This window comes from Solanum stenotomum, chromosome 1 (assembly GCF_019186545.1).
Source record: "Solanum stenotomum isolate F172 chromosome 1, ASM1918654v1, whole genome shotgun sequence".
Classification (NCBI taxonomy): domain Eukaryota; kingdom Viridiplantae; phylum Streptophyta; class Magnoliopsida; order Solanales; family Solanaceae; genus Solanum; species Solanum stenotomum.
The window spans coordinates 4,299,439-4,320,750 of record NC_064282.1 but is presented as its reverse complement, the minus strand read 5'-3'; the positions used below and the strand labels follow the sequence as shown (position 1 = coordinate 4,320,750).

General features: G+C 33.9%; 3 protein-coding genes across 6 annotated transcripts; 1 reads left to right on the top strand and 2 right to left on the bottom strand.

The window, feature by feature from the left end:
* Window positions 1-136: 136 nt before the first annotated feature.
* On the bottom strand, window positions 137-10,876 carry LOC125867879 (inorganic pyrophosphatase TTM1-like). 3 transcript variants are annotated; one of them, XM_049548481.1, is made up of 12 exons: window positions 10,638-10,876; window positions 8,434-8,781; window positions 6,884-6,998; window positions 5,894-6,089; window positions 5,684-5,797; window positions 5,414-5,587; window positions 4,545-4,739; window positions 3,699-3,821; window positions 3,518-3,630; window positions 3,245-3,368; window positions 1,205-1,477; window positions 137-587 (listed from the first exon to the last, which is right to left on the bottom strand). In XM_049548481.1, exons 2-12 carry the CDS (start codon window positions 8,771-8,773, stop codon window positions 375-377), a joined length of 1,980 nt encoding a protein of 659 aa, XP_049404438.1. In that variant the 5' UTR covers window positions 8,774-8,781; window positions 10,638-10,876; the 3' UTR covers window positions 137-374. The 3 variants fall into 3 exon arrangements, with proteins under 3 accessions (XP_049404438.1, XP_049404431.1, XP_049404445.1); XM_049548474.1 differs by having other exon boundaries at window positions 8,434-8,791; window positions 10,621-10,650; XM_049548488.1 differs by lacking the exons at window positions 137-587; window positions 1,205-1,477 and having other exon boundaries at window positions 3,285-3,414; window positions 8,434-8,791; window positions 10,621-10,650.
* A 4,035-nt stretch (window positions 10,877-14,911) lies between these two features.
* Window positions 14,912-18,472, top strand: LOC125867966 (uncharacterized). Its single transcript, XM_049548559.1, has 6 exons — window positions 14,912-15,305; window positions 15,969-16,111; window positions 16,788-16,931; window positions 17,053-17,238; window positions 17,366-17,490; window positions 18,021-18,472. Exons 1-6 carry the CDS (start codon window positions 15,101-15,103, stop codon window positions 18,244-18,246), a joined length of 1,029 nt encoding a protein of 342 aa, XP_049404516.1. The 5' UTR covers window positions 14,912-15,100; the 3' UTR covers window positions 18,247-18,472.
* A 105-nt stretch (window positions 18,473-18,577) lies between these two features.
* Window positions 18,578-20,272, bottom strand: LOC125867975 (alternaria stem canker resistance protein 1). Of its 2 annotated transcripts, XM_049548579.1 has the most exons (6): window positions 20,074-20,272; window positions 19,693-19,919; window positions 19,449-19,604; window positions 19,179-19,364; window positions 18,904-19,088; window positions 18,578-18,815 (listed from the first exon to the last, which is right to left on the bottom strand). In XM_049548579.1, exons 1-6 carry the CDS (start codon window positions 20,203-20,205, stop codon window positions 18,784-18,786), a joined length of 918 nt encoding a protein of 305 aa, XP_049404536.1. In that variant the 5' UTR covers window positions 20,206-20,272; the 3' UTR covers window positions 18,578-18,783. The 2 variants fall into 2 exon arrangements, with proteins under 2 accessions (XP_049404536.1, XP_049404528.1); XM_049548571.1 differs by having other exon boundaries at window positions 18,578-19,088; window positions 20,074-20,218.
* Window positions 20,273-21,312: the final 1,040 nt, after the last annotated feature.

The window sequence follows — 21,312 nt, the reverse complement described above, 5'->3', positions numbered from 1 at the left end:
AGCTGATAAGTAACAAGGCATAAGGAATGAAAGATCACTCAATTTTTACCCCAACTTGATCAGAGAAATTCACGAAACAACAAAAAGAAAATTTGAAGGACTTCGTTTCCTTTTGTTGGAAAACAAGGATGAAATGTGAGGAGTTTTCTCATGCTTTTTTTATTTAAACATAAACCAGGATATCAAAACAAAAGACCGAACGAAGAAATATTCGCTCCATCTGTTAGAGACAATTACTTCATCTTCTTCATGTATATATTGGTTCATCGAAGATACTAAGGCCAGAAACATACATCTACACTGTTAAAAGATTTCTCTTAGTATATGTACATCTTCTACGTGGTTAACTGTTTCAGTAGCCATAGCTGAATCAGTTATTTCTGAGATAAGGTCCTGAACAAGAAGATACCTACACCGCCAACAGCAAGGGTAAGAAGCAGAGGAACACCAATCGATTCAACAACTTCAGCCATTCCCTCGGTCCTATCCGCTCTCCCTAGGCGAGATCCATTGAGCTCACGGAGGATATTGCTCAGATTGTCCATCTGGTGCATGATCTGACGCTGTGATCTCCCAATGAGAAGTACCTGCTCCCAATTATGTTTGCATCAGAGGCATAATTGTCTAATCAAATTCTCAATCTTCTTCAGACAAATGTGTTGGAACTTGGACTATGGTTGTTTTCAGAGAAATTTTTAGTTCGTGGAAACAGAAGTTATTAACACCCAATGCAGTCTCAAGTACAACAATAGCATACCAATGTAATCCCACAAATGGGGTATGGGGAGGGGGTAGTGTGTATGCAACCTTACCCCTACCTTGTGATGATAGAGTGGATGTTTCTCAGACCCTCGACTCAAGTAATGATAAGGTAAAAATCATCACAGTAAATATTAACGATGCAATTGAAAGTTCTGATGCCTAGATTGGTAAATCAATAGAAATCTTTTATTGAACTGGTGAACAGTGTGAAAGTGATGGATCAAAGAAAACCCTCGTGCACTCATTAGTGTTCTTTGTGAGATAAAAGAATTATTTTCAAGTGGATGAATTATGCAATAACCAAATTCACTCTAAAAATTGGTCATATTGAGTCAGAAGGCAGAAATTGGACAGCTATTGGGAGAGTATATCAAACCACCCGCCATGCCTCCTTTTGTCAGTACTTAATGCAAAAGATGAGCACGGGATGATAGTAGAATACCTCTTCCATTAGTGAAGACTCTCTTGCCAGTTGGGAAGACGATGATGAATGAGGTAAAAGAGAACCAGCCAACGAGCCATTGCCTAACCCAGCCACAAAAAGAGAAGTGGGTCCAGACCCATTGCAAGACTCAGCATGCACTGCCAAATTTTGTTGGCTAGCAGAAACTTTATTGGCAGATATTTTTGAGTTTAGCTCTTCAATCCGAGATGTGAACTCATCCATTCGCTCACTCAATGTGGAAATTTGCTCTGTAAGTTGAGAAACAACTCCCTGAAAAAAGGCAATTCTTGAGTGATTGAGGGAAAAAAGTAACAAAAAAGGTAAATGTAAGATTGAGCATATTATAAACAGTTCCGCATAAGTGGGACGTACTGGTAGTAAATTGACTTCTCTTCTGATGTATAAGAAATGATGGAATTAAGCAGGAAAACAGAAGGAAAAACAGCACACATATTCTGCTAGACAGATATGTAGGAATAAATGGAACAACATTTACGTTTTTTATTCTTGCTTAAATTGGAAGCTAACATACAACATACAAAAAGAAGAATATTTGGCTCCAAAAATGTAACTCATTGTACTTTGAGTATCCCCGTGCACATTAACAATATTTTCCACTCTCTTAGCAGGTAAAGTTTCCAGTACCAAGTTCTCCATATCGACGAAACAAAGTAATTTTTATTTTTATTTTTGCGAACATGAATGGATTCTTTTTTTTACAAAAAATAATGATTAACATAATTTTATTGATAAAACAATATGGCTACAATTCAGTTTGTTCCCTTGATTATTATTCTCTCTTGATTTATCTCTGTGATTTGAGGGATGAAGCAGCGTGTGTTTCTCGACTAGGATGATGCGGATTCAATCTCCATGAAAAAAATGATTCCAACAGTTAAGACATTTCATTGATATATATTCCCTATTCCTAATTGCTGTTTTACAGATTACTGGAAAGAGTGGGACAAGGAATTCAAATATCCCTGCTGATGTATTTTGACACCCCACAGCTTCAGCAGATCGCTTAGCCCTGTTCATTTTTGGTGCAAGAGCACTCGATTAGTGAGCTGTTACACACTCGTTCAAGGGTGTATGAACACTTAAAAGATTTATAGGACTTGAATTAAAGTCTCTTCTCAATATTTTATTAATTAAACAAGCAAATATGCTTTCTGTACATCTATATGAACTACTGTAAATTATTAAAAAAAATACTTGCTGTTTTGCATGATTAAAAAGGGATCCATCAGCTTTTAGCAGGAATTTCCAGTCACCGATCACCAGGGTTGCCAGCTTATCATCATTTTACTTCCTTTCCAAAGTTACAAAGTCAACTTACTTTGCTGATTCTGCAGATGACGAGATCCTAGTGTGCGTTCTCTTAACTCCTACATGAAGGACTCATTTCATTCTGCTGAACAAACTTTCAGCAGGATTCTATTTCCAAACATACAAGCAAATGTAAATCTTTCCACAGGTTAGTTGGTTTGAGTTACGATTTACACCATTCTGATTAAGGGAATATTTAAATTACCAAAAGACTTGATAGCATGTAGCTGTGGTCAAGGGCGTGGTTATGAGTTCATGATGGTAGTGGAGAGGATGAGCAGGAAAGGGTGATATCATTCTTGAGTATCAATAAGAATCAATTAATGGTGTTCAGAATTGGTATATCACTTGTATACAGCCAAGTTGACCTTGTTACTATCCTTATCAAAAAAGTTGGCCTTGTTACTATAAATGAAACCTTTTACTTGATTAAAAAAAATGATGTTCAGAAAATGATCTAAGACGGTGGATGAAACTCTTAGCCTTTTCCTGGAGTAAATTATTATATTAGAGCTAAAGTTGTGCAACTATGTCAAACAAATGCCCCCAAGTAGGGTATACATTTTCTAAGAGCAATTTCAGAGAACACCAAACAGAGAAAAAAATTTGGAAGCCAGTTCACGCACCAAATATAACGTTAATATGTAGCCAAAATTATGGAGACATTAGATTGTGCCAAAAAATGAACCTATTGCTCCGAATAATTACCTGATTAGCCACTGGCGCTGGAGAATCAGGGGTTCTCCCATCATATCTTGTAGTATTAACCGCAAGTTTTGTCAGCTTGGACAGGTGTTTTTCTCGTTGTGTTGAGTATGAATGTGGGATACCACTGCCAATAGTTACAGGCGAACAGATGATGCTTTTCCGTCGCATGACTTTTGCAGAAATAAGTAGGTGATGATTGTAAAAAGTAAAAACATCCGAACAATACATATAGAATACTTTGAGAAGCAGATAACAATTTAGCCTATGACCTACCGATTAAGAAACTTTGTTCTCCTATCTGCCGAGGCTCGGGATAAAGCTTCTCTAGGGCTTGAGACCAAATCATCATCTATGCTCAGCTTTGTCTTCAGATCATCTGGCAATGCCTGCATGGACTGTAATACTGAGAACCAGGAACAATGGGAAATTTGTATTTAACTAAAATTTAACGCACCATAACATCGTTTAAAAGCTTCTCCAGCTGAATTTGTTCGATGTAAGTGCGAGGAATATATGAACCATCCAAACCCAGAGAGTCGGCAACATATTTTACATGTAAGCGATCTCTTCCTTGCACCTTCATAAGGGAAAAATCGTAAATAATAATAGTAATTAGCTCCCCAGGCTATACAATGCCAGAATTGAGAAAGAGGAAACTCATTCTCACAGACTTCTCTTTGTTCCTTAGGTCTTCAGCAAAAGGAAAATTTAAAAATGAACTCACACATTCATCAGAAAATTTCTTCATTGATATTTGTTAAACTTCTTTAACTGAGGTTTTAGGGAACTCTTTCTTTCCCCTTTTAAAGGGCCCTTTACTTCATTTTTCATCATGCTTCATGTCACGTTTATAATTTTTTAAGTCAAAGAAGAATTTAAGGTAAACACTTCAATGATAATGATGAGCAAGCATTGTATCCAAACTGGATATTTCTCCAAAATACAATCCTTACATTTGTCTCAACCCAAAAAATCAAAGTCGCTTCCAGTAGATTAATAAAATGGCAACTTCGCCGATTGTGCCATGCATGTGCCTCACAAACATTCAATTACCCACAGCCTTAGCCACATTCTAAGTCTAAGACTTGGCTAGGTACAGCCTTAAAGAGATTCGTTAGGAGGTTATGACACATATCTTTACCTGAATTCCAGATGAAATAAAATTAACCCAAATTCTCAAAACAAGAGACAGATAAAAAGACAAAAGAAATTCTGCTTCGCAAATCACATGATTCAAACATTTAAAGTAAATTATAGTAAGATGAGATGAGAGCGATTTAGTAATTAGTGATTGTCATACCTGAACATACCGGCGATTAAGTTGCTCCAACCAATCTGTTTTCACACAAACCTTGTCATTAGAGAAGATGTGGCTGCTCCTTTTCAAAATGGTTGCAATTGAATATCCTAATGCCATCAACCCACCAAGAAGCCGTACACTGACCTCAAAGGTGATTCTTGGTGATATAATGAAGGGACTATCTGTAACCCATTCCTGAAAGAAATACATGAAAAAAACATAAGAAGATACAAGATTATCAGTGTCAAGATTACTATTTCTTGACATTTCTCACAATAAAGCTTTCAGAAATTCAATTGATACCAAAATTGTACCCAAACTAGGAAAGAGAGACAAGATGCTGGAATGCTCTTCCAGGGGAAGACCAGAATGCAAATAGATCAAGATGGAGAGAAATGTTATTATGATCAGTCATATTAGAAAGTGTTCAAAAATGAAGTTAGTCACACGATAGAATGTTTTATGGTTTAGTGTCCAGATATCTATGACAGAACAGCAGGGTTCTATTAAAAAAAGAGTTAAATCTGTATTCTATTGATTGCTACATATCTTCTGTTGTATCATATGGGACACCTCAAGGCTATATTTCTTAAAGCCGTTCCAGCAAGCTCTTTACCCAGTAGATCCTAGAATTTTAGAAGTTAGTTCATTCAGCCTACAGACAGTGACCGGCAGTACATTCTGGCAGCATTCTTGGTACTCATTAACGGTATAGATGCATCACAATCAAATAGAAGTTATGAAGGATCTAAGTAGCTAAACCAATATCAAGCAAATTTACCATCTGAAAATGATAAAACTAGGTTACAAGTAGCCTGATTATTACTGACTGATATGCTCAGCATGTAGAAAAGGAACTTATTGGTCACCTCAAACATAAGAGTGTATTTTCCATCCTTGTTCCTCATCCTCAAATATGATTGGCAAGCTTCAGGATCTTCACTAGGAGGTAGGAGATAAATATCATAAGTTTCCTCTGTAATTTCCTTGTATTCGTTTGGAAACACAGCCTTGATCTGGTCTACATCCACAACTTTTGTTGACTGTAAAATATATTTAGACTCATCAGTCCCAAAACTTGTGCTTGCATAGTCACAATATAAATGGAATGTAGACAGAAAGGTCAAAAATGTTAAGACCTTTAGAACATATGTGGGGTTCTGAAATCCAGCGAATGGGTTAAACTTGTTGATAATTTTGATATGAGCCGTCTTTAGATCAGGCTCGATAAAGGCTTTGTACATAGGATACACCTGTTAGAAGAATGCCATAAAGATCATTGTACTTGGCTGTCGAAAATGTACAAAAAAATTTGAATTAGATATATTTGAAAATAACAGAGACGGAACCGTTTCTGAGATTTGTTGGATTATCTCCTCGGGCTCTTGTCCAGCACGGTGGATATCCCTAAGAACCCGTTTCACTAAGTCAAAGTGCACTCCACCAGTGACAGACACACGGAGATCTAGCAATGGCCTCAATTTTTCACTCAAAGCATATATCCCTTCAATTATAACAATTCGAGAGCTTGGAGCTTCAAGGGTCCTGTGAAATCGATGGTCCAAAAGTGTTATGGGATCGGATAGAAGTAGACGTGCATTTTACATTGGCAAGTAAGGGAACAAAATATTTTATAGGAACCAGTTCTTGATAATAAATTTCAGATTTTTTTCTGTCTACTAGGTAAAGCCTATACATCAACTCTGTATGAATCAGGTCATGAATGTGATTAAGCACCAAATGGGCCGGGGCGCCAGTGGGTGTGGGATGTCGGGTTATCACAATTCTCTGTCCTCTCCAGTCTCCACTAAAATAAATCCCACAAATGCTTCGTAGAACTTCGCATAAGAACATATTGCATATCGGTCAGATTAAGAATAATATGCAACATCATTCTTGGGCTTAGATCAAATGTTACACACATACCGTTGAAAGAAAACTGAGGTCTTAGTGGCTTTTGAATATCAAAAGTAGTTAATGAGCAGTACAAGAACCCACCACAGAGAAACCCCCCCTCCCCCTGCACAACAAATATTTTTTCTTCCGTGAACTCCAAGGAACATATAAGAAAAAAGAAGAAACAATCCTAGCACATGGAAAAAAGAAGGCAGAGTGTTCTCAGGAAAAGTAAACAAGGAGATAACAGAAATAAAGATAAGAAGAAGGATCCGGGGGACATCACCCTATTCTTAAATAGTTTATGAAGGAGATAGGTGTTTAGATTCTTTTTGACAAACCCTCTATACTTTTGATGTAATTACTACAGGAGTTCACTATTGGTGTACTTCTCTGTTTATAATACCAATTAACTTTCTCAAAAAAAAAGAATGAAAACTGACCTATAACCCACACGAGAGCTAGATTTAAAATCGTATATAGGAACTTGAACAGGCTTCCCCGCTTTCAGCCCATGTATATTCTCGAGCAGAGTCTCATAATCCGTCAAGCGCGGATCTGTTTCAAAAATACCAGGACATGGAAGTTACTGTAAATCTTCATCTTAATTGCATTAGTCACAGCATAGCATAAAGTGGGTCAAAAAAACACAATTAGAAACTAAAGCAGAAAAAATCTGACTATGCTGACGTGATCCAAAACAATTAAATATGGCCTAACCATTTCCACAAGATCATAAACTGAGATTTACATCCCAAAATATAAGAATATTCAATCAAAATCAGAAGTTCATTGTTTTCTTATTGATACTTTGTGGCATTCTACAGTAACACCCTATGCACAGGGCCTTCAGTGAGCCTGATATAGAGACAGCTATACATCGAGATTTTTTCAAAAGTTGTTTATAATCAAGGATTTCAAAAGTCTATTGCTTAACCTTTCATCAGCTGAAACAGTTAAACCAAGAAACTCATCTGTTTATTTTACTTCAAAAGCATTGAAGTTGCATACACTGACACAATTTCACTTATTGGACAAATTCTAAAACTTTTGCAAAATATATTTGATTATTGGTTCCCAAATTCAGTATTCATAGAGTCCGGAGAGATTTAGACTCTTGAACAGTCATCACCTAAAAGAGTATTATCTGGGAAAAAAAACTAAGGAGAGGTGACAGCTGTACAAATCTATCAGAATCCCTGAAAGAAAGGAGCAATGGGATCTGCACCCAATATTTATTCATTAATTCAAGAAATAAGCAATGAGATACTATTGCATTTTTGGTTTTTTTGTCATATACTAACAGTGGTCATGCTTTAGCTGTGAAAGTAGTAGTCCTTGTTAGTATTTCACTCTTATCATTCATTATCACATTAACCAACTACAGGTAACAGACACAAAATACTATTCCTTTAGTTTATCGCTGATTAGCAACATGGCCAAAATACAACCTGTATATTCTTATGATTTGACTTTTAAAAGATTCATAAATAAAAGTTCCGATCTAGAGTCAGGAGATATCACCCACAACGCTGCAGACCAAAAACAAATAAATAAGTACTGCAGGGAATCGTATGAAGTGTTGGTCCAATGATGTCTTCGTATTTCATATGCATATACATATATATTTAGATTAAGGATGAAGTTTGTGAAGTGTTTAAACTACTAGTTCTGAATTTATTTATTTTTGATAACCCGAGAAATCTCCACAGGGTCAGTAGTGCATGGTTTGGAACGCGGTACATAATAGGTCCACCACTCTATCTTCTTCACTTAAATACCGCATGTGGCAGGATTTGAACCCGTGATATGCGTCTAACCCACACATCACGTGTTGCATTCTCACCACTGGACCAAAGCCTTGGGGCAACTACAAGAATAATAAAAGATATCTCATGTAATAAAAGAAGTGCTACATAAGGTCACTACAAGAATAACTCAGACATCAACAAAATTATGTATGTAATAACCAATTAGAATTAAGAAAGATTACCGTCGAAATTTCCATCAACGATACGACTGGGCTCATTGTAGTTGTCCATGTTTATGATAGCAATACTAGGCATAACATTCAGGATCTTCTCTGTGAACACGGACTTTCCGGCCCCTGAAGGACCAGCGACTCCCACCAGTACAATTCCTTCATTCTTCTGAACCAACAACTGGCATGCACGGAGTACTATAAAGAAACCCTTCTCAAATGATAGCTGATCTTGAATTGGGGCTATCTCATAACGAGCAGAAGTATTTCTTTTTACCAGTTGAACTTGATCTCTTAATAGACCAGACCTTCTTCGCGGTGAATCGACATTGGAAAGAGTATCCTGGGCCATCAAAATACCTGGAAAATTCTGCAAATTAAGATGCAAATAAGGAATTTAAAACTGCAATCCAAGTATTACAGTAATCTATGGCCCCCAGAACATCTTTTAGGGGGACTACGCATCACCTGCAAGAGAATTTCATTCACAAAGAAAAAGTTCCAATTTTTGTATTTGTTTGGATAGATCTAAACAAAAAATTAATTTCTGCAGATATCAGATAAAAGTACCATTCCTTGAAAAGATACTGAACATGAGAAAATGAGGTCTCAAAGCAGCTTTTGGTGAAATCAAAGCAAACGAGAAAACGAATATTTGTGTGCATGCGCATGTAGGAAGAGTATTGCTTTTTACAAGATATAGCAACAACGCACTTTACATCTCACTATTCAGCTTGCGTTCAGAAAATTGGAGGTACTCCAGAAGCACATACAAACTAGCTGGGATACTCCAAAAGTGCATTCAACAACACTAACTGGGTTCTCCAGAAGCGCATACAGGACAACACTAACTAGGTTACTCCAGAAGCACATACGACAACACCAATTGGCTACTTACTCTGTCCAACACTTCTGTCCAAAACTAGTCACCACATTTTGCTTCCCAATAGTAAGACAAAATGATCCTTGAGTTAGTATTTTAAAACTATAATTTGTCATTTTAAATTCACTATGTCACAAAGCATAGCAGGTCTGGAACTAGTTAAAGGAAAGTTGTAGTAGGTTAGCGGTGTAAAAATAGTTTTACATGATGAATCTTTGAAAATGGATACAAGTCAACCTCACTAATTTGGGGATCGACATGGAACTAATGGATTCATTAATATTCTAATCCTTTTTTGATATGACAAAAATCCCAATCTAGAATACTTTTTATAGTCTACAAATATCTACAATTAATTTTCAAATGATTTATATAAAAAAAAAAAAGAAAAAAAGATAGCACTCAAAATTGGTCAAATTAAAGTAAGAAGTGAAATTGAGAGACAAATTGAATCAGAGAGATAAAACTCGCCATATCCCAAGGAACTCTGAATGATAGAAACAACAATTTTCCCCTAATAGATTTTAAGAAAGATTTTAAGCGAGCTACCAAGAACACAATTGAAGAATTCTTGAAGAGTTTAAGCGAATTACCAAGAATACAATTGAAGAATTCTAGAAGAGTTTAAGCGAACTAACAAGAACACAATTGAAGAATTCTTGAAGAGTTTGAGCGAGCTACCAAGAACACAATTGAAGAATTCTTGAAGAGTTTAAGAGAGTTACCAAGAACACATTGAAGAATTCTTGAAGATTTTAAGCGAACTACCAAGAACACAATTGAAGAATTCTTGTGGAGTTTAAGCGAGTTACCAAGAACACAATTGAAGAATTCTTGAAGAGTTTAAGCGAGTTACCAAGAACACAATAGAAGAATTCTTGAAGAGTTTAAGCGACCTACCAAGAACACAATAGAAGAATTCTTGAAGAGTTTAAGCGAGTTACCAAGAACACAATTGAAGAATTCTTGAAGAGTTTTAAGTGACCTACCAAGAACACAAATGAAGAATTCTTGAAAAGGAAAATGAAACTAAACTAAAAAAATTAATCCACTAATCACCATAAAAAATTTAGTCTAACCGCCGGCAAATCTCAACATTCAATAGGGCAACTTGAAATAATCCGTACGATCAAATTCCTCATTCCTGATGTCAATAGATAAAGTGAACCACTAATTTTAAAGATCAACAACAAAGTACACAAGTTTGCTGAATCACAAATTCAATCAAACCCCAAATAATTGAAAGTACTTACATGCAAAAACAAAAAATTGATACGAAAAAACGTGAAATTAAAAACATTGAGGGTTCAACATACTCGGCAAATCATCATACCTGTAATCAAGTGAAGTGGCAAGTATTTGAGCAAGAAAAAAAGGGGTGAGAAAATTGCAAGAAACTTGATTTTTGATCTCGTCGTCTAAGTGAGCCGAACGGGAAGAAGAAGAAGAATATATATTTATAGCAAAGAGGAGAAGACAAATTGGGTGGACTGGTGTTGGAATTTAATTCAGAGAAGTTACTGAGTTTGTTAGATATTTTGTTTTCCCCCGTCGCTGTATGACAAGGGGAAAGAAACATGTGGACTCAAGAAGAAAAAGGAGGGAAATAAAAGGAAAGAACCCTGTAGCGTTATGTAGAATCGTATTAGGGCTTCTTTGGTTTATTTGCTACCTATATATGAATTCACATAATACATAAATAGATATTTTAAATTAGATTCAATTAATAAATAAGTATTTTAATTTTGTAAAATTACTACAAAATAATATACTTATCCACACAAATGAAATTTAAGAATATAATGTACACAAATTTTATCATTATCTCATAAAAATAGAAAAATTGATTGTAAAAAACCTGACTCGAATGCAAATGCTTATGGTCATAAAATAAAAATACATTCATAGTAATTATGATAAAGGTAACCAAATAAAATACCTTATTTAATAATCATGGATAAGGGTAAGTAAAGAAAAATACATTTTATTTAATAGTCATGGATAAGGATAACTAATATAGTCAGATTGACTAATAGTTTGGGAGGTCAAAACTGCTAGAAGTATTTCTAAAGAATTAAACAAAAAACTAAAAAAGGTAGCTAGCTTTTGAAAAGCACATTTGACAAAAATGCATTTAGAAGTACTTTAAAAATATTTGTCCAAACACTGGTTATTGTTTTTTTAAAATATATATTTTTAAAATTTATTGATCAAACACAAATTGATTTTCATTAAAAAATACTTTTAAAAATAAATTGATTTTAAAACTTTGATTAAACAAGTTATAAAATAAAAAATAATTCCACTTAAAACAAGTGGTTCATACATTATTATGCATTCCATAGTTGTACTCACATTATTATTCAATGTATAAACAATTTATGCATTATAATTTTTGTGTAATTAATACGTGCATTAATTGATTCTTAATATTTTTAGCTTGGATATGGAAATTCGTTTGCGAAGTACCGAGCTTGGAATTTGGACTTTAAAGTTCAAATGACATAATTACATAATTATTTCAAATTAAAATATTAATTTTGATGTAAAATTTATCCAAACGAGTATATTAGTTGTGCCATAGATAAGTATCATTTTAGTTTATTTTGAAGAACAATATATTTAAAGTTTAAATATTTTAAATTTTCAATTTCACAAATTATTATTTGAACTAATTATGCTTCGACATAAAAAAAAAATTCGTACAGTTGAAAATGCTTTCACTTTATTATACACAAACATAACCAACTTATAGTTTTTAAAAATTTATTGAACAAACTCTTCAGTAATTTTTTTTTTTTGTCTTTTCTTTTTCTTGCTTCATGTAAACTCAAAAAGTTTTAAAAAAATAATGAAAGAGACGCATTTCAAAATGTGTTTTTACAGGGAAAGGCGATGATCCACCATTTGAAAGGTTGAAAAATGACTTATCAGATGTTTATCCATATTTTATCGTGAAATTTGAAAGAATAATTTTGGTTAACAAGTGAAAAATAAATCATTTGAAAGTTGGGCCAGTTTTGTTTTGTCATAAATACAAATTAGAGTTGCATTTTACTATCTATCAATACTTTGGAGTGAAAAATATATTTTTAAAAATTTTTCAAATTCATAAAAATTCTTATTGGATTACGAACTTTTATGTCTAAACACATTTTTCAAAGTTTAGTCCCCAAAAAAGAAAAAAAAAATGGTCAAACACCTTCTTAAGTTTCTTATTTCTTTAAAAAATTGGCTTAAATAAAATTTTCATATCACCAAAATTCAATGGAAAAATCACATTAAATGATTTAGCAATTTTATAGATGAAATGTCAATAGTTGAATAATTTTTGAGTTACTTATAAATGAAGAATATTTTTTTGTGAGTGAACTAACCTTAGTTGAGTAAGAAATTAACTCCACTTTTAGTTCAAGATTTTTTAGTTTTTGTTTATGGGAGTTGGAAAATTTCATGGAGTCGAAAACTATATGGGTATGCAATATTTTATCTTTGTTCAGTTGGGTTGGATAAAAAAAAAAAATTGAGTCAAGAATCAAAGTTGAATAACTTTTTAAAAGAGATATTCACAATTAGCATTTAATCATGTAAACGTCTGTTCAATATATATATATATATATATAAAGGAGGAACATATAGAAGGTGACGTGACACCTTTCTATGACATTCATTCATATTTATTTCTTTTTCTCTTTTTCTTGACATTTTTTCTTATTTCTTTCAATTATTTTTTTCTTGCAAAATCATCTTCTTAACTGTATAACTCTTCAATTATATAAATTATATTCTTAAATTAGTATTAATAATATTCATAACTTCCAAACCTTTCATATGCATAACCTCTCGAGCCTTTCATATTCATAACCTTTAATTATTTAATGTAGAAGATTATATTAACACTATAAAATCACACTAAAATTGTGTGTTATTTTATAGTCATCTTGGATTAGAAAATTAGTGGCAGATATGTTTTGAGGTGCAATCTTTCCAAATATAATTTCATATATTATTTTTAATTAGCAAGTAAGGCTAATATGTCAAAGCATATTTTTGTTTCTTTTAGATAAATTATTTTTGTTTGTCATCTTTATGATTCTCTTTGTAACCATAAAGATGAAGATTCATTTTAGAACTAACAATTTGTTAATATTTATCTTGACTCTTATATATAGGATGAAATGAAATTATCCAGAGATGGAGATTAATGGATTTTGCAGTATATAGATTGATTATTTATGATTAAGATTGAAAGAGTTGCGCATGTCACTTGAGCTTTGCATAGCGGGTACGGGTTGATACGAAAGTTCACCTAGACTTGACATCTTTACCCTCGCTCAAAGCCCACCGACATTACATGTTGCAAGGAGANAACACCTTCTTAAGTTTCTTATTTCTTTAAAAAATTGGCTTAAATAAAATTTTCATATCACCAAAATTCAATGGAAAAATCACATTAAATGATTTAGCAATTTTATAGATGAAATGTCAATAGTTGAATAATTTTTGAGTTACTTATAAATGAAGAATATTTTTTTGTGAGTGAACTAACCTTAGTTGAGTAAAAAATTAACTCCACTTTTGGTTCAAGATTTTTTAGTTTTTGTTTATGGGAGTTGGAAAATTTCATGGAGTCGAAAACTATATGGGTATGCAATATTTTATCTTTGTTCAGTTGGGTTGGATAAAAAAAAAATTGAGTCTAAGAATCAAAGTTGAATAACTTTTTAAAAGAGATATTCATAATTAGCATTTAATCATGTAAACGTATGTTCAATATATATATATATATATATATAAAGAAGGAACATATAGAAGGTGATGTGACACCTTTTTATGACATTCATTCATAATTATTTATTTTTCTCTTTTTCTTGACATTTTTTCTTATTTCTTTCAATTATTTTTTTCTTGCAAAATCATCTTCTTAACTGTATAACTCTTCAATTATATAAATTATATTCTTAAATTAATATTAATAATATTCATAACCTCCAACCTTTCATATGCATAACCTCTCAAGCCTTTCACATTCATAACCTTTAATTATTTAATGTAGAAGATTATATTAACACTATAAAATCACACTAAAATTGTGTGTTATTTTACAGTCATCTTGGATTAGAAAATTAGTGGCAGATATGTTTTGAGGTGCAATCTTTCCAAATATAATTTCATATATTATTTTTAATTAGCAAGTAAGGCTAATATGTCAAAGCATATTTTTGTTTCTTCTAGATAAATTATTTTTGTTTGTCATCTTTATGATTATCTTTGTAACCATAAAGATGGAGATTCATTTTAGAACTAACAACTTGTTAATATTTTTTTTTGATTCTTGTATATAGGATGAAATGAAATCATCCAGAGATGAAGATTAATGGATTTTGCAGTATATAGATTGATTATTTATGATTAATATTGAAAGAGTTGCGCATATGTCACTTAAGCCTTGCATAGCGGGTACGGGTTGAGCACGAAAGTTCACCTAGACTTGACATCTTTAACCCTCGCCCAAAGCCCACCGACATTACATGTTGCAAGGTGAAAACAGACAAGTGAATTTATTAGTCCGTAGTATAACGTAAAAGGGGATTCACATTTCACCTTTCGCAAGTCAACCCGGGGTTGGATAAGTAAAGTAAAGTAATTTGAACTCAATCCATACGCACACATGAGACGGATGCGAGAGTGAGAAAGAAGAAAACGGAAATATATCAAAGAGAGAGAGAGAGAGAGAGAGAGAGTGTAAGATCTAAGACTGAAGAGTAAAGAGGGAGCTGACCATTTGATCAGAAGATGGGCTGCTCGTTTTCCGGTTTGAATGCTCTATACGACGCCGTAAATGGTGGTGGCGATGTTTGGATCAATGAGAATCGATTCAGAATTGTCAGGCAGCTTGGCGAGGGTGGTTTCGCTTACGTTTTCCTTGTCAAGGAGGTGATATCTGACCCTTCTAATCCTGGCGTTTCCAAGAAATTTAAGGATTCTTCTCATATATCTGGTAATTTTTTTCTCTCCCTTCTAATCATGACTGACAGTTGGTTCAGCCATTTTGTTCCTTTTCTCCAATTGTATGCATTTGTTTTGATTTTTGTTACTAATAATTAGAGTCAATCTTAATTGCTTATATGATCTTTCAATTGTGAGGAGTTGCTGGGATTGGGATGTTTGCTCTTGATTGTCGTGCCTTCCCACCATCCAATGCTTTTATATTTTTGTTTTATTGGATCGGAATATTATTTGTATTATTGTATATGTAAGGTTAATCATCTTCAAATTTTGGATTTTGATAATTCTATGATGTTAGAATTGGCAAAGATTGCTCAAGTTTCTATTTACTGGAGTTTGGAGGTATTGTACTCTAGAATGTGCTTCTTTCCCGTGCAATTGTATAGTTTGCTTCAGTGACCTTGCCTAAACTTAGGAGCTCTTGGGTTTCTTATTTCTTTTTTTTCTTTCTCTGCTTGGTTTCCTTACCATTTCTACTTACATTTCTACTGGAATAGACTTTGGTGGTTTATTAGCCCACTCTAATCTGATTAACGAAATCTTTCTCTTTGGAGAAGTGCAAAGAATAAGTTGTCTTTGAACTTGGTGTACAATCATTGTTAGTCATTTCTTTTATTATGTAAAAAAAATTATTGAAAACTCTCTGTATGTCCAGATGATGGAACTTATGCCATGAAGAAAGTTCTTATTCAGAACAACGAACAGTTGGAGTTGGTTAAAGAGGAGATCCGTGTTTCATCTTTATTTACTCATCCCAATCTGCTTCCTCTGCTTGATCATGCTATCATTGCAGTCAAGGTAGTTGCTGCAATCACCTTGCCTCCCCCCCTCCCCCATAAGCTCTGTGTTTTGATCTCTTTAGTAATACACTGATGAGTGATGTCCATGTCTAGGCTCTGTGTGAAGTGTAAACAAGAGTGTTTTGCACAATTAGGTGGTGAAAAATTAAATTGGGACTGTGGTATCATCCATGATAGGTTTATCTTATCCATTACCATTCCAGGAGCTCTTAGGTGTACTTTGAGGATCTGAATCCTCTCTTAAAAGATATTGCACACTGTTCAGTCTTAAAGTGATGTGAGAATTCTAAAAATACCAAAGCTTGAACGATCACGTGGAGTGTCAAACAAAGTTATCTCTGTAATACTTTTCTTCTTGAGAAACACAACTCTTCTTCTTTTTCCTTTTCTTCTTTTGTGGTTTTTTTGGGGGAGGAGTGTGGTGGAGGAGAATGGCAAATAATCACAGGAAGTGATGAGGTATTGCTCTTCCAACACTCTCTGCTTATTGAACATTGAGTTTGAGCGACTCTCAGTTGTCATTTATGAAAAGGCTATTTATAATCATGTTATGGGCTTTTATAGCTGTACTGCATACTATATCCCTGTTGATTTGCATCTTCCTTGTACCCTTTCCTCTACCACATGTTCGATTTCCACTACATTCTATCTAAATATCTTACTCTGTTGGATAGGCCGGGCCAGATCAGTCCTGGAAGCATGAAGCTTACTTGTTGTTTCCAGTACATTTGGATGGGACATTACTAGATAATGCCACAGCCATGAAAGCTAAGAAGGAATTCTTTTCCACTTCGGACGTTCTTCAAATATTTCGTCAGGTGAATTAAGGACCAGTATTTTTGCAAAACTGCATTTTCATGGATTTTTGAGAAAATACAAGGGGAGGACAAAATCAATTCTGGAGCCTAGAAATGTATTTTAAGAAACAATGTTATGCAGCTTTGTGCAGGACTCAAGCATATGCATAGCTTTGATCCTCCTTATGCACATAATGATGTCAAACCTGGTAATGTCCTGCTAACTCATAGCAAAGAACAGCCACCTCTTGCAGTATTAATGGACTTTGGAAGTACACGTCCTGCAAGAAAGCAAATCCGCTCTCGTCAAGAGGCATTGCAGCTGCAGGTACTTGATTTCTTTTTTAATTGTATTCATACTTTCTGCTAATTCATATGCCTGTAAACTTCAATCAAGTTCCTTCTTTTGAACATGTCTGTGCTGAATGTTTTCGCCTATGCTATTGTTTTTACAGGAATGGGCAGCTGAGCATGTTTCCGCTCCCTTCCGAGCACCTGAATTATGGGATTGCCCAAGCCAATGTGATATTGATGAAAGAACTGATATCTGGTCATTAGGTTGTACATTATATGCAATAATGTAAGAATCCTCTCAACTCTTATTTGAAGCTAGCTCTCTGTAGAAGCGAAAGAAAATCCTTTGTCCAGTACATAGCTGATAGTTGCGTCAAGATTCTCCAAAGTTGATTCGACTATCCTATTTCTTGCACCTGTTGCGCATGTACGTAGCACTAGTATTTTGGTGCTTGTACTATGCTGTAGTACTCAGAGCTGATTCCGAAGTATAAATAGATGAGCAAATCAGGTAGTAGATAACAAGTTTTGTTAAGTATAACTTAAAAGGGGTTGGTCTTACACTACAAATAGAGCTCCCTACTTTTTCCAATTTCCACTGAGACTACTAATCATGGCAGTACTTTTTATCTTAATAGAGACCAAGTTTAATTTTCATCAATTTTCAGGTCTTATTTTCTTTCTGAGACAAATTAATTAAGTTGTCTCCTACCATTGGCATTTCAAAGGTGGTGACATCTCTTGACCATGAAAGTGGTTTCCATGTGGTGTATATCAAGAAGAAGTAACCGAATATTTATATCGTCTCTGTTGCAGGTATGGAGTATCTCCCTTTGAATACGCGCTTGGGGAATCTGGTGGAAGTCTACAGTTGGCTATTGTAAATGCACAGATAAAGTGGCCAGCCGGGCCTAAACCTCCATATCCAGAAGCCCTTCACCAATTCGTGACATGGATGCTTCAGCCTCAGGGGACAGTTCGACCTCGCATAGATGATATCATAATTCATGTTGACAAATTGATCTCAAAATTCTCCCATTGAAAAGATAGGACAAGATTTGTGGGGTTAGTTTACAGATGAATCATCTTATATCATCATTTAGCTTATATTTCATAATTTACTGCAAAGTTACTATTCATTCTTGACTTTTCCCTGTTGAAATGTAAGAGAAACAGCAATATTTTGCTCTTGTTTAGGTTATATTTGTGGCAAGAGGCTTTGCCAATCATATGTTCTTTCTTTAAAATTATTGTTTATAGTTGGTCAATGGTGAAATATTTAGCTGTTTAGACTTAATTTAGACTTAAGAGGTGAAGCGATTGAAACGAATTAAATTGACAGTTCATCCAAAGAGCATTTCAAGATATACATATTTCCAACAGTGTAAATTTTTTCTTATACATACAGGCAAATACTCATGAATGGAACCCAGAATAAAGAATTTCGCTATAATTTCCTATGTTTAATTTGTTCATCAACATCAATTAATGCTGCCTTTACAAGAAATATAAAATATTTGAATGCTTCAAACATCAGCCTGAACCATAAATCGTACTTTTGATCTTAGCTACTGAAGGATCAGTCTTCGTGCTCATCATCAGATTCAGAATCTGCAGATCATAAACAAAAATGCAGTGTAAGATCACAAGCTATCATGCTGGAAGTATATATGATCAATGAAACAGATGATTCTTTTACCTTCTCGAACATCATCAGTAATGTGGTCTCTTGATAGGATTTGGTTCTTAACCATCCGCAGTATGATTTTGAACCAAAAGAGGTGAAGAACCAGCAAGCACATCAGCAATGCATTGAAAACAAAGTAAAGTATGATCCCAGTAGTCCGTTCCTTCTCCATATCCAGTACAAAAGGAAGTTCGTAGCTGCACAAAGTTGAAAGAAATAACGAATCTTAGAAACAATGAACTAACAGAAAACAAGCTTACTGTGATTGTAGTTGGTAGTGAACTCACAATGTGCTTCGGATTATCCAGAAGGGATAGCAGATTATACGAAGTGATGTAAAAGCCAATGCGAAAAGAGAGAAGAAAATATCAGCAATCAAATCAAAGCCACTGTATTTCGACATCTTTGCAATTTCCATGAATACATCACTTCCGTCATGAAGTGCTAGAACCACTGATCCAATACGCGCAAACCTGCAGAACAGAATGTTCAGATTCTTCAAAACTCACTCACACAAACATTTTTCTGCAAAATAACAGCTGAGAAAATGGCTGTACCCGTATACATAAGACAACACAATGAGTGATACTGTTGCTAAATGATGAATTATTTGAGCAGCAAAATCTGAGCGTCTTGTTTCCCAATAAAGCGTTGCGAATATGGAGTACAAGTAGAATCCTCCAGCATACATGTACAACAATTTCAGCTTCAATCTGCCAAATTCGAATTAACCAGGTTATAAACACTCTGTTCCTAATTTAGATATCAATACAAAATCTTCAAAAATGAGAAGAACCTTACTTCATTTTCAGATTAGGCCAAACCAGATCTCCAGGTCCTGCCCAGAAATACCGACTATCTGTGAACCAAGGCTCATTACAAGTCACAGAAAGTGCAAGTAGCTCAGCAGATAGAAAATATACAAATTTCCATGCTGACTCTTTGAATTTGTTGATCTTCTTCCTCTCTTCACGACCGTTGATATTTACAACTGCGTTCTTTCCAAAAATCATGCGCTTAGCCAATGCCTATCATCAGAGTAAACAATATAAGCCCGCATCCAAATCAATCTCAAATTTCAAACAGAAAAAAACCAGAGGGGGAAGAAAACTGGGAAAAAATTAATCCAAATCAGTTAGCCAATCAACTGAACTACTAAGAAAAACTCTATAATTTGTTTACCTCGAAAACAAATCTGTCGAGTATAAATCGAAGTACGGGGAAGAAGAGAGCGAAAAATATGAGAAATTTCAAATCCTGGTACTCAGGGAAAGACTCTTTCTCCCAATCAACGGCGTGATACAGGTTTTTCATCTCTGGCTTCTTTTTGAGATTAACTTTTTCTTCTTCTTCTTCCGTTGTTGTAGTTTGAATGAATTACAGAACAAATGTTCGAATTGTTAGGTTGTAAAGAGCGAGGTGATGATTTTGTAGCAAAAGCCATGATTCTCTCTGAAGATATGTCCTGGAAGTTTCGATTGAATAATTTTTTTTAGTAGAAAAATCAAATTTGGCGGGTCGACTCTTTTGAATAAAAAATTAAGTAGTACTATTAACTTTTAGTCGTAATTGGGTGGAAAGGACAAGAATCACGACATCATTGATAGGAAAAGACTCCTTTAACATCCCAACTGTCAAACATTTCTTTCTAAGCAAGACCTAATAATACATGCCCTCGAATATGTTTGATCATGTTGATTTTATATATATTTCTACATGTTTAAACGAAATAACTTTCAGATTAACTAGATTTTCTTTTTTTTGGTTGAATAAGATCTCTCGGATGAGGCTTTCTCGAACTCAATTGTACATGATGTTAAGGGTACCATTTGAATTATATAGTTCCTTAATCAATAATATAAAATAGTTAGTTTCTATGAAAAAGATAATAATTAAGTTTTTCTTTTATCGAAATTTTCTTTAAATACAAAGTAAAAATCAAACTCTCAGTGAACAAGTAATCAATTTAATTGAATTATTAAAATTCTTTTGAATTTCATGATAATACTGTCATAATATAGAATAAATGATATTTGATTGAGTATTTACGTAAAGATTCTTAAATCTTAAGCGTGGGTTGTACAACAATTTTACCTCAATCATCTCGACATGTCAAATTAAATTGACTCGACTTTACTAAAATAAATATTTTCATTTGTTGAAAGTTTAGGTGTGAGTGTCGTTTTCAACATGGGTTTCTTGTGTATTTCCTGTTAGTGCTTTTATAAAAAAAAATTAAAAAAAATTGACATATTAGATGAGTAACCAAAATGAATTTGACCCTAGATTGAGTTGTCAATTATTTTTTTTTTTGAGCTAAATAGGTTAAAAAAAGAACAATTTTAACAAAGTTAATTTGCGATTCAATATTTAAGGGTAGTTGAAAGTATTTTATATATTTCTCAATATTGTAAATAAAAA

What these genes read in the sequence shown, in the direction of transcription:
- LOC125867879 (XM_049548474.1), bottom strand. An exon ending in AGCTTTTAAACGATGTTATG is followed by an intron (nt 3,631 to 3,698) that starts GTGCGTTAAATT and finishes CAGTCCATGCAG; the next exon opens with GCATTGCCAGATGATCTGAA. An exon ending in AGAACAAAGTTTCTTAATCG is followed by an intron (nt 3,369 to 3,517) that starts GTAGGTCATAGG and finishes AACTATTGGCAG; the next exon opens with TGGTATCCCACATTCATACT.
- LOC125867966 (XM_049548559.1), top strand. Translation starts at nt 15,101, where the DNA reads ATGGGCTGCTCGTTTTCCGGTTTGAATGCTCTATACGACGCCGTAAAT. An exon ending in AAGAGGCATTGCAGCTGCAG is followed by an intron (nt 17,239 to 17,365) that starts GTACTTGATTTC and finishes TTGTTTTTACAG; the next exon opens with GAATGGGCAGCTGAGCATGT. An exon ending in TGTACATTATATGCAATAAT is followed by an intron (nt 17,491 to 18,020) that starts GTAAGAATCCTC and finishes TCTCTGTTGCAG; the next exon opens with GTATGGAGTATCTCCCTTTG.
- LOC125867975 (XM_049548571.1), bottom strand. Translation starts at nt 20,205, where the DNA reads ATGAAAAACCTGTATCACGCCGTTGATTGGGAGAAAGAGTCTTTCCCT. An exon ending in TCGACAGATTTGTTTTCGAG is followed by an intron (nt 19,920 to 20,073) that starts GTAAACAAATTA and finishes CTCTGATGATAG; the next exon opens with GCATTGGCTAAGCGCATGAT. An exon ending in GTGTTGTCTTATGTATACGG is followed by an intron (nt 19,365 to 19,448) that starts GTACAGCCATTT and finishes TCTGTTCTGCAG; the next exon opens with GTTTGCGCGTATTGGATCAG.